The sequence below is a fragment of the Bos indicus x Bos taurus genome, chromosome 24, assembly GCF_003369695.1.
Source record: "Bos indicus x Bos taurus breed Angus x Brahman F1 hybrid chromosome 24, Bos_hybrid_MaternalHap_v2.0, whole genome shotgun sequence".
NCBI lineage: Eukaryota > Metazoa > Chordata > Mammalia > Artiodactyla > Bovidae > Bos > Bos indicus x Bos taurus.
This window is the reverse complement of record NC_040099.1, coordinates 23,165,947-23,178,624: the sequence shown is the minus strand read 5'-3', so window position 1 is coordinate 23,178,624 and position 12,678 is coordinate 23,165,947. Positions and strand designations below refer to the sequence as shown.

The window sequence follows — 12,678 nt, the reverse complement described above, 5'->3', positions numbered from 1 at the left end:
GAGAAATGCTGCTTTAGACTGTACAAATAACTGTGCAAATCAATGGATACATTTCATATACCAAATCACAGTGCCCAGGAATGCCTAAAAATATTTGAACACCAAATACTAAAAAAAAATTTGTTCTGAATTCCAATTCTTGGAATCCATTTTTTTACTATTCACCTCCTTTCCGATTGCTAGGGCCAAGGAGCAGAGCCATGCTCAACCACGGCTGTGTTATGGCAGAGGACATTCCCAGAAAATGAGGGGGAGGGGAGGGGGAGGAGAAGAGCAGATGAACAGAAGAAAAAAAAAAACAAAACAGGAAAAGGATGACACTTGTTACTTACAAAATGACTAAAACTGCTGCAGATGAAGTTAGTGAATAGTACTTTCAATTCTGGAAAAGTCATGAATGAAAACACGGGGGGATGTTTTCCACGGGCCACTGAGGACATAGATGATACAAACAAAGAGGCTGCTCAACATCTAGTTAGTAGACAAAAAGGCGTTTAGGCATCTGTCACCTCACAAACAATTTTGAATTTTTAGAGAATATCATGTCTCTAAATATAAAAATGTGTACATAAAATATCATGTTGGGACCAATGATTACATTTACACCTTTACATACATAAATACTTATGAGCCTCAAAACAACCCTACAATTAACACATGCAAAAACTGCATGCATAAAACTTGCCTGCTGCTGCTGCTGCTAAGTCACTTCAGTCGTGTCCGACTCTGTGCGACCCCAGAGATGGCAGCCCACCAGGCTTCCCTGTCCCTGGGATTCTCCAGGCAAGAACACTGGAGTGGGTTGCCATTTCCTTCTCCAATGCATGAAAGTGAAAAGTGAAAGTGAAGTCGCTCAGTCGTGTCCGACTCTTCACGACCCCATGGACTGCAGCCCACCAGGCTCCTCCATCCATGGGATTTTCCAGGCAAGAGTACTGGAGTGGGGTGCCATTGCCTTCTCCAAATCATCCACTAGAAAGTATTATTTGTCCTGGGCAGTTTGAAAAGCTGCATTGGCACATTTTCACCACAAGGGTGCACTGAAGTAGCAATTTATCAAGCTGGACATAAAGAACTAATGATGTTTTCCCAAAGGGTTAATTCCTTTTCAAGGAATATATCTATTCACAATAACACAAAAAGTATCAATGACAGAATTTGTGACATTAGTTGATGATAAACTGGTTTGGATGAGTTCTTAAATATTTTGACGGTCTCAACTACATAAAAGAAAATTTGAGTATAAAGGATTTGCACTCTTACTCTGCCCACCTGGGCTAATTCTCAGTAGAGCTGTATAAGAAATAAATCAATTCTGACAAATGAATGAACATTATTATTCTGTTTTAGGATTGTTATTTAATAACTCTAATTTGCAGGCCACTGATTTACTTTTTACTTCTGAGTTGGTTTTATGCATCTGACTGCTTACGCTTAGTCTGAGTAATTTTGAGTTATCAAAAATAATGAGTATTCCTACATGAAAGTTAGGTTTAACATTTTGTGTGTGTGTGTGTGTTTAGTCACTCAGTTGTGTCTGACTCTTTGTGACCCCATGGACTATAGCCCACCAGGCTCCTCTGTCCACGGAATTCTCCAGGCAAGAATACTGGAGTGGGTTGCCATTCCCTTCTCCAGGAGAATCTTCCCAACCCAGGGATGGAACCTAGGTCTCCTGCATTGCAGGCAGATTCTTTACTGTCTAAACTGCCAAGGAAGCTCTAAAGTTATGTGTCTGTGCTTCTGTGCTTAGTCACTCAGTTGTGTCTGACTCTTTGTGACCCCATGGACTGTAGCCTGCCATGCTCCTCTGTCCATGGGGATTCTCCAAGCAAGAATACTGGAGTGGGTTGACATGCCCTCCTCCAGGGGATCTTCCCAACCTAGGGACCAAACCCAGGTCTCCCACATCGCAGGTGGATTCTTTACCGTCTGAGCCACCAGGGAAGCCCAATATTAAGTGTACCATGTTTAAATTTGATAGCTGTTTTCAATACTCAGCAATCACCTTCATAAAACCTCTATACTTGGGGAGGGGATATGTGGATATGGTTGTGTATCTGATAAGAAATAAACCAATGTATGAAAATGTAAGTGATGTGTTTATACCTTGCCTCAAAGACAATAGCATAATTAAATGGAGCATCAAAACTTTCCCTGAAAAACAAAGGGAGGGGGGCACATGGGTTAAATAACTTTGCTACCTTATTCAGAGCCTGCAAAACTGCAGAAATCCTGGGTGCTGTTCAAGTCAACACGAACTGAGTAGCGCAGGGTCTTTACAGCCATGGGCCACAGTTCTGATCTTATTTCATTATCTCCATTTATAGCAACATCTTTATACTACTTAGTTGGTATCAAAAATTCAAGGACTTCACAGAGACAAGTTGAAATTTTTCCTTCAACAAGCGTTTATGGAAAACCATGAGATGGTCCTTTTACTAAGCTGAAACTATACAGTAATATGAGAGATGGATATGGCCCCTCACCATTAGGGACGTCACCATTTTTTTTTAAACTTTGACACTAGGTATAAATAAAAGGGGAAAAAAAGAAGGAAAATTTTGCTATTTTCAGCAACATGGATGGACTCGGAGGGCATTAAGTGAAATAAGTCAGACAGAGAAAGACAAATACTGTGTGATATCACGTATGTGTGGAATCTAAAATATACAACAAACTATTGAATATAACAAAAAGGAAGCAGACTCATAGATATAGAGAAAAAAACTAGTGCCTACTAAACGGGAGAATGAGGGGCAAGGGAGGCACCAACTACTGGGTATAAGATGGACTCCAGGATATATTGTACAATATGGAAAATATAAGCAATGTTTTGTAGTAACTGTAAATGGAAAGTAACCTTTAAAAATTGCATTAAGTAAATTGGATAAAATAAACAAGAGGAATCACACAAAAGTACCATAAAATAGTTATAACCGAGTAAGTTTTAAAATAATAAAATATATTTTTAGATCACTGACTTAATATATAACAGAATCACTGAGTTCTATATTAACAAATGTCTATAAAATATATTTGAGTTTGGAATAATTTAAAATTTTTTCCTACTTCTATTTGATACCCCAAACAGTTGCTTATTTAAGCCATTTCAGGGTGTAATAACAAAGAGAAATAAACAATGTCATCTGCATAAAAAAGACAGGGACTTATATCTGTTTAACTGTTGTATTATTTTGCTCTTTTTTTTTCACATTAGGTCCATGAAGATTGTTTACAGACATAAAATTAATTCCAAGCCCCAGAGAATATTTTCTTTAATCCTTGGCTTCAGAAACACCCTATATATGCACTTGGATCTGTGTTAGCAAAAGGAAGAAATGACAATAGTAAAAGGGAATCTGAGGAGGGCACAGGAACACAGCATGTTGATATTCTATCCGTAAATCATGACTAGGCAGTTCCTCCACTGAGAAATCTACTTAATGTTCATAGTTTTTAATCTAATACTTTCTATTTTGAAACAATACTCTCATCTTTTACAAATATTTCATAAAAAGAAACAGGTGGGGTTTGCAGAGGCTTTTCATCCTCATGTTGATACCATGGGCTTCCCAGGTGGCGCTAGTGGTAAAGAACCCACCTGCCAATGCAGGAGACTCAAGAGACACAGGTTCGATCCCTAGAGGAAGGCATGGCAACCCACTCCAGTATTCTTGCATGGAGAATCCCAGGGATGGAGGGGCCTGGCAGGCTACAGTCCGTGGGGGTCACATGAAGTCATACATGACCGAAGTGACTGAGCACACACACACTTGTTAACACGAGTTCTCAACTTCTATACCATACATGCCAAAGACTACTACCCATGATGCCACACTAGGACTCATACAAAAACCAGGGTGATCGTGCTACTTGGGACATTAGTAGGTTTATCTATGGCATGTCACACATTTCTTGCCTACCTGTTTTTCAGCTAAACCCAGCTACATATGAGAGACAAACACATTTACAAAATGATCACTCAAAATGTCAATGACTGCTAGCAGCCTAATTTATTCTCTAGCTTCTCTTGCCCAAGGATATGTGAAGTCCATATAAAGATATAGAGGTCAATGGTTTAATCCAAAGAAATTAAATTCTAATTATAAACTTAAGGTATTGTGATAGGGAAGGGAAATGATATTCAGAGATCAAGGCCTTCCTGACACTAAGCACAGAAATAACTATAACCCGCTATTTCAGTAGCGTCTCAGACTACAGGACTGTAAGTCAAGCAAGACTGATGGTTACAGGATCATTTATGTTTACAATGAAATTTGAGGCCTGGTCACATCTGTTGCATTGCAGCTTCAAATCACATTATAAATTTAGTAATGGCCTGCTCACCACATGATTTAGATAACTGCAAAAATTTTAACAAAATGGAGAGCAGTGAAAATCTGATGACACTTGAGATTTATCTCCTTTCTTATTTGATTGCTATTTTAAAAACTTGGAAAAAAGAAGTCTAATGACTACAGATACTTTTCATGATTATTACTATCATTATTATTATTTATAAGAGAGCTCTCTAGATAATAATAAAACCCAAATCTTCTATCTCTCTGCTATGTTCATCAGGCAATCTGCTTTATCAAGAGCAGGAGGCATTTCCCTGTTTGAACACCTCTTGTGCCAGCCAACTTGTTCACTTCGGTACTGTTTTCCTGTGTCTCCCAGTACAGTAATGGCTCCACACGTACTGTGAAAATTGCTGTAATTCCTTCAGAGTTGGAAGAAAATAGAAATATAGCCCGCTCATTTCACATGTTCAAAAACTGTGGCCTAAGCCAAATAGAGGGTAGATGAATTGCTAGGAACTCTCAGAACTTTAATTTAGTGTTGTTGTTTTTTTTTTTTGGACAGTAAAAATGGTTGCAACTTTTTGTCATTCCTCTTATTCTCAATTGACAAGAATTCTGAAAATGTTGACATAACAAACTAGCCCAAACAGTGCAAGTTAAAATATCCCACTTAGCAGTAAAGGCACCAAACCTATAGATATTAATAAAAAAAGAACAGGATAAAAAGGATGCTGACTAGGTTTTAAGGTTAAGTGTTACAGGACCTGAAAAAAATAAATACTTTTCCTTTCTAAAGTCAGAATAGGGATACAGACATTCTGGCTCATATATTATTTTTCTATAGTATGTCCCTGAATGTTGCTGTTCAGTCACTCAATCGTGTCCAACTCTTTGCAACCCATGGACTGTAGCCCACCAGATTTCTCTGCCCATGAATATCCCTGAATAGGAATATTCTATTCATATTGAAAGTAAATTATTTAAAGAGAGCCAGTTTTAAAATTTTTCAGAAGAGTAATTGAAAATTAACATAAGACTGGAACTTGGGAAGAAGCAAAGAAATAACTGAAATTCTCAGAAACATCATCTAGCAGGAAAGGTTGTAAACAAAGGGATCCTGGCTTACTTCCGTTCTTCCCTTCAGCCTGGTCAAACCATATGCTGTTGGTTATGCTGTGGACTGTCAGAGACTGTGACATTTATAAGATGTACACAAAATAATGCCTCAGTCATGACTTTTCCTCTCTTTCCCAACATGGAAGCATTGGGGCAAGCAGAGGAAATTACATCCATAATTATAATTAGGACAATGATGGAGCTATGCTGATTGTCTTCTACCTGGTACAAGACTAGTGATTGGCTAAAGGAGAAATAGCATTATTCAAAAGTTGACCACAAGTCAAGCACTTCATGAATATTAACTGATTTATTTATTTTACCATGCCATGTATATCATTATCTAAACAGGAGGGGAAAATAATAAAAAAATAAATAAGTGGCCCAAAGAGGCACAGAGAGGAAGTACTAAACCTGAAATTTAAAACTGAGTCTGCCTGGCTTCTGCTCTACTTTCTGGTAGCTGTAGCATATGCTTTCCATTCGGAATTAAATGAATGCAATTACTGGCAGCTCTGTATGTGAGTAATACGTGTAAACTTACTGTTTCACACCACAAGTTACATGTGTATGTGTACATTTACACGTATATATGCAGACTGTTCTGTCTACTGAAAACACTGACTTTTCTCACTAGTTCCTGTATTTCCACCACTTGATTTTATTTTAGCAAGAAAGAGCTTTGAAACTTTATCCTTTAATTGGACCCTAACTAAAGACACCTTTCTGGGAAGCCAACTGTGCTTTAGCCTGTGACAAAATGCAAGAGATAAAACACAACTGGAGAAGAGCTGTTTCCTGAAGGTGGAATTCAGACAATAGTTAAAGACTTCAGAAAAGTTAAGGACTGGAAGATAGCTTCCTGCATTCATGATTTTTTTAAACAACGTTACACAATTAATTTTGAAGTCACTTTCCAACCTGCTAAGTATACTTGCATTCAATCTTCAGTACAAAGATATATTTAAGTTCAAATGTAAGTGATATCTGAATGATTCACACTTCTCTACTCTGTTAATGTATATAATCAACTCAAAAATATTGAAGGAAACACATTCAATGCACCAATGAAGGTTTATACAGAGAGACAAATGAAAGGGAAAAAATACCTAAAAGACACTAGAATTCAACAATGGCTGAAAAAATTATTTTTGATAGCCTTTACATATTCCTAAAATGTGTCATTTTATGTGGATTTTTAAAAAGAGCTCATAAGTAGTAGAACACACCCTCCAATTTTATCTCTAGTCAGATCAGATTGCGATAAAATTTAAGTTGTATAATGACTAGATATTTCAAGGAATGATATACTGCAGATAGGTAAAAACAAATGGCATTCAGAAGTTAATCCAATATTAAAGGACCACCATTTCCTGCAGAGTGAAAACACAGAAAAGATTTGCAAAAAAGGCAAAGTAAATAAAATGACCACTAAATCTATTGGTAATATTATTAAGACAATATGACACGTTTTAATGATTAGTTGTATAAGTATAGTTTCTTGGCTATGTAGCATAAGGGAGAAAAAGAAAGTCAATAAACATAATCATGCATGTTCTATGAGCCAATGTGTTAGAAATAGAAAATAATCTTAATGGGAACCATTATAATTGCAGTAGGTATCTAGCTAATTTTACCAATGACTAGCCAATTCCAGCATTAGCATTGAGAACTAAATTCTGACCCAACAGTCTAGGGCCCTAACAGCACTAAACCATTTCATTTCAAATTACATTTAGTGTGATGTCCCATTAGTTGAACACTTATATTAGCTTTTAACATTAGACTTAAATTCATTATAGAGTCGTGTGTACAGTTTTGCTGGCAATGCAGCAGTGTTTGTTTTTTTTTTCTTCCCCTATATTATTACTCCATAAAATAGAAATGTTTTCTAATTAGGATTCAATCAAGAGATACCAGAAGGCAAAAGATTAGGCCAGAAGAAACCTTTGTGGTATTAGGAAAAGGTGAGAATACTTTAATTGCAAAAACAAAAATTAAATTTGGCAAAGAGAAGGATCTTCAAAAAGGACATTCTCAAGAGGGAATGGGTGATGCTTCAGACACTATTAGTATGTTCAAAGTTGGTATCTATCTCTACTCCAAAATGCAGAAAATGTCTCCAAAATGTTAATGCAAAATTATATATATTGGAAATGTATTTACCAATTAATTGGAAGGATTTAGCATGTTTTATGGCAGTAGATCAGTGTCTCTACATTTAGTAAAACATAGGATGAGAGATTTGGGTCTATGATCTATTTTTATTTTAATTAAAAGTCTCTAGTAAATGCACTTCAAAGATTAAATCACTTTCAATTGCTTTTGGCACCTACACAGATTTGGCTGCCATATGATTACTGACAATGAAGCTACTTGGGTTTTTTGTTGGTTTGCTTTCATTTAATACAATTGAACTTATGTATTCCTACCTTACAAAGTCCTATCAAGTTCAGGTAGCTATTTTGTAAAAATGAATTATCATTACCATAAGAATATACAGTTAGTGATATTAGTAGATCAATATATAATTTTTTCTCCTATTAGTATCTAGAGATACAGCCCTGGCTTAGGAGACAGGCAAAATGAGTATGTTCAGTAATATTAATTTGCACAAAAAAAATTTAAGAAGCTAGATTATTGTCATTAGTCATGATAAAAATGTCTCCTAGGATATGTAAGTCAAAAGAAAGTTTATGTGGCAGAATTATGTAAGGAAACTTACAAAAGTGCCTGCCCACAAACCATGCAATCTGGAAACAGCCAAGAAACAAAACCATAGAGAAGGAGAGATAAATACAACATGTATTAGGGGTTATTATGCAACTAAGATTCAATATGATCCTGGAAATATAGCAAAAAATAGTTATGGAAAAGAAGCTATTTCTTATGCTCAGTAGCTAATTTTCAAACATATGTACCTGTATTTGAAACTTTGAGCATTTCACACATTTTTCTGTATCTGAAAAAAAAATGGATCCAGACTGATATTGTGTATAAATATAGCTGAAAACAGTTAATATAAAGGTAGCCAAAAGCAAAGTTCAATAAGAATCATAAAAAAAGGATATTGTTCTGATTGCTGATAAAGTATTTCTGATGTACACTTGCTCATATTGGAAAAGAATGATTTACTGTTCAATTTTCCTAGAAAGGATGAATTATCTATAATAAGATGATTTCATAAAATGTTTAATTAAATTAAAAACTAGAATAAAATGTTTAGATCAAACAGTAAGTATAATTAGAGACTTTAGAAATAATATATAACTTCATTTTGACAGTAAATATTTCAAAGTCTAACAGTTAATTAAATCTGTATTCTAGATAATTTACAATAAAAACATTATATATTTTCATTTTTAATTGATCAAGGGCATTAGACTATAAAAATAATACATTTTAAAAATAATCTATACTGGAAAATTAAGAAATGCATACCCTTCAGGGTAAATGTATTTAATACAAGGTAATATAAGAGGAGGACATAAAATTTTCTTATTCATGTGATTATAATTATTAAATAAGAAATACCTGAACATATTAATATGATTTGAAGGGGAAGGACAGTTAAGACAATAGTAGTAGTAAAACATTCATCTGTTCCAGTACATAATTTATATTGTATGATTTGAAAATATATTATGTATTGAACATATAATACAAATAATCTTCCCATGTGGGCATTTAACTGGGACTAACCACATTGTATGCTTATTTTAAAAAAATAACACTAAAAACACATTTGAACTATATGAAATAAACTTAGTGAACATACAACAAAAATAAAATCAGTAATAATAATAGTTTAAATGCTGGGTATGACCATGATACAGTAAAATTTATGTTGAAGATAGAATATTCATAATTAACCCAACTTTAGCAAGTATATAATATCAAATTTCAAAATGCATGCCTTTTTTTCTCTTTTATTTTCATTTCTCAACTTACTGCTTTGTAAGTTCTCTTTTGTCCAGCGTGTTTCCGAATTTGTTCTCCATTTGGCCCTGTTTCCACATGCATTGAATAGATAATGTCAAAGAAATCTTCAACCACAGCTACCCGCCGCAAAGATAGCTTCTCATCTACCCCTACGCCATCCTGTAAACAAAACCAAAAAAAAAAAAAGGCATAAGATTAATAAAGATGTATTAAATACATAAGATTAACACATAAATTTCATTATACAAAAGCATTTTGATAAACCGAACCAAATCATCTAGATAGGAAAATTGAAAACATGTGATTGAATATCTTGTTTTATACTTTATTTACATATAAAACTTTAAGAAACATGAAAGAGATATTTGGCAGATTTAATCATGCCAACAAAGATTGATTTATCTAATAAATATCTATTGTGTCCCTGGGTACTGGACATTGTTATTAGAGAAAAGAAATAATATGAAACCTCTACCGTAATATCATAGAGTCTAGGAAAGAAAATTCATCTATTCTTCTATCCAGATTAGACTAAGAGATAGTATGTGTTAAAGGTTAAAACTGTGAGCTCTAGAGATTATCTAGGTGTAAAATTTGGATCATCCACTCAGAAGTTGTGTATTTTGTGCAAATCACCTAAACCTCTCTAAATTTGTTTTCTTACCCATAAAATAGGGATGTTGCTTACTTAACAGAACTGTAATCATTAAATGAAATAATGTATGTACGGGATATAACCCAGTGTTTGACATTTAGTGAACAGTCAGTAAATCGTGGCTTTTGCCATTCTGATGATCATGATAAAAATATAAGTACTAGGGCAATTCAGAGAATAAAGATGTCATCTCTGACTAAAGCACCTTCATAGAAGAAACAGAATTTGACAGTATGCTGAAGCAGGGGATTCATCATGGCAGAGAGAAAGACCACAATGAGCCAAAAGTTCCCGTACGTGATTGAGAAGAGTAAATAGTAAGCTTTGAATGAGATAAGAAATAAATTTAATCTTACATGGCTCCACCTGAAAGAATTCACTACTTCTGAGTGGAGGATCCCAAGTACCACCTATCTCTAGAGCACCCATTTTTATCCTTTAACCCTTAGTCTAATATTGACGACATCATAGATACATTTTTATTTCTGAAGTGAAAGGTTTTCCTACTTACAAATACACACACACACATTCAGACAGTGTTCTTATTCAAACCTTATTCAACCTGAAGTAACACTGTATTTCCATCAGTGCTGGCACACAACAGACGAAGGTGATTAACCTGAGCAAAATCATTTTGCAGTCAATGAGTCAAATGGCAAAGCCTCTTTCAACAACAGTGCTGGCAGACTAAGTTCACTGCAAAACTGAAAGCAAATTGCGTGATGTTTTTTGTTAGTTTCATTTTATTTTATTGATTTGTTTCTGGTTTATAATAGAGCTCAGAATCAGTAGTGCCTAAAGCAGGATATTAAATAACTATATATATATAAAGTTTTATATAAGGCCAACTGCTGAGTTTTCCATATTTCCTGGCATGTTGAGTGCAGCACTTTCACAGCATCATCTTTCAGGATTTGAAATAGCTCAACTGGAATTTCATCACCTCCACTATCTTTTTACATAGTGATGCCTCCTAAGGCCCACTTGACTTCACATTCCAGGATGTCTGGCTCTAGGTCAGTGATCATCAACCACCCTGATTATCTGGGTCATGAAGATCTTTTTTGTACAGTTCTTCGGAGTATTCTTGCCACCTCTTCTTAATATCTTCTGCTTCTGTTAGGTCCCTACCATTTCTGTCCTTTATTGAGCCCATATTTGCATGAAATGTTCCCTTGGTATCTCTAATTTTCTTGAAGAGATCTCTAGTCTTTCCCATTCTGTTGTTTTCCTCTATTTCTTTGCACTGATTGCTGAGGAAGGCTTTCTTATCTCTCCTTGTTATTCTTTGGAACTCTGCATTCGGATGCTTATATCTTTCCTTTTCTCCTTTGCTTTTCACTTCTCTTCTTTTCACAGCTATTTGTAAGGCCTCCTCAGACAGCCATTTTGCGTTTTTGCATTTCTTTTTCTTGGGGATGGTCTTGATCCCTGTCTCCTGTACAATGTCACAAACCTCCATCCATAGTTCATCAGGCACTCTGTCTATCAGATCTAGTCCCTTAAATCTATTTCTCACTTCCACTGTATAATCATAAGGGGTTTAATTTAGGTCATATCTGAATGGTCTAATGGTTTCCCCTATTTTCTTCAATTTAAGTCTAAATTTGGCAATAAGGCATTCATGATCTGAGCCACAGTCAGATCCCAGTCTTGTTTTTGCTGACTGTATAGAGCTTCTCCAGCTTTGGCTGCAAAGAATATAATCAATCTGATTTCAGTGTTGACCATCTGGTGATGTCCATGTGTAGAGTCTTCTCTTGTGTTGTTGGAAGAGGGTGTTTGCTCTGACCAGTGCGTTCTCTTGGCAGAATTCTATTAGCCTTTGCCCTGCTTCATTCTGTACTCCAAGGGCAAATTTACCTGTTACTCCAAGTGTTTCATGGCTTCCTACTTTTGCATTCCAATCCCCTATAATGAAAAGGACATCTTTTTTGGGTGTTAGTTCTAGAAGGTCTTGTAGGTCTTCATAGAACTGTTCAACTTCAGCTTCTTCGGCATTACTGGTCGGAGCATAGACTTGAATTACTGTGATATTGAATGGTTTGCCTTGGAAACAAACAGAGATCATTCTGTCGTTTTTGAGATTGCATCCAAGTACTGCATTTTGGACTCTTTGTTGACTATGATGGCAAAGAAAGGCAATGCCAAAGAATGCTCAAACTACCACACAATTGCACTCATCTCACACACTAGTAAAGTAATGCTTAAAATTCTCCAAGCCAGGCTTCAGCCTGAACAGTGAACAGTACATGAAAAGTGAACTTCAGATGTTTGAGCTGGTTTTAGAAAAGGCAGAGGAACCAGAGATCAAATTGCCGACATCTGATGGATCATCGAAAAAGCAAGAAAGTTCCAGAAAAACATCTATTTCTGCTTTATTGACTATGCCAAAGCCTTTGACTGTGTGGATCACAATAAACTGTGGAAAATTCTTCAAGAGATGGGAATACCAGACCACCTGACCTGTCTCTTGAGAAATCTGTATGCAGGTCAGGAAGCAACAGTTAGAACTGGACATGGAACAACAGACTGGTTCCAAATAGGAAAAGGAGTACGTCAAGGCTGTATATTGTCACCCTGCTTATTTAACTTATATGCAGAGTACATCATGAGAAAAACTGGGCTGGAGGAAGCACAAGCTAGAATCAAGATTGC

The 12,678-nt window shown here is 35.6% G+C and overlaps 1 protein-coding gene across 5 annotated transcripts in view; it reads right to left on the bottom strand.

The window, feature by feature from the left end:
- NOL4 (nucleolar protein 4) overlaps window positions 1-12,678 on the bottom strand; it is a 465,486-nt gene that overhangs the window by 336,163 nt on the left and 116,645 nt on the right. For 4 of the 5 annotated variants that reach the window (XM_027525944.1, XM_027525946.1, XM_027525947.1 and 1 more), the window contains exon 2: window positions 9,375-9,524. In XM_027525944.1, the coding sequence (XP_027381745.1) occupies window positions 9,375-9,524 (150 nt within the window). Of the gene's footprint in view, window positions 1-8,344; window positions 8,380-9,374; window positions 9,525-12,678 lie in introns of those variants that run through there. The other variant, XM_027525949.1, reaches the window with a different exon arrangement.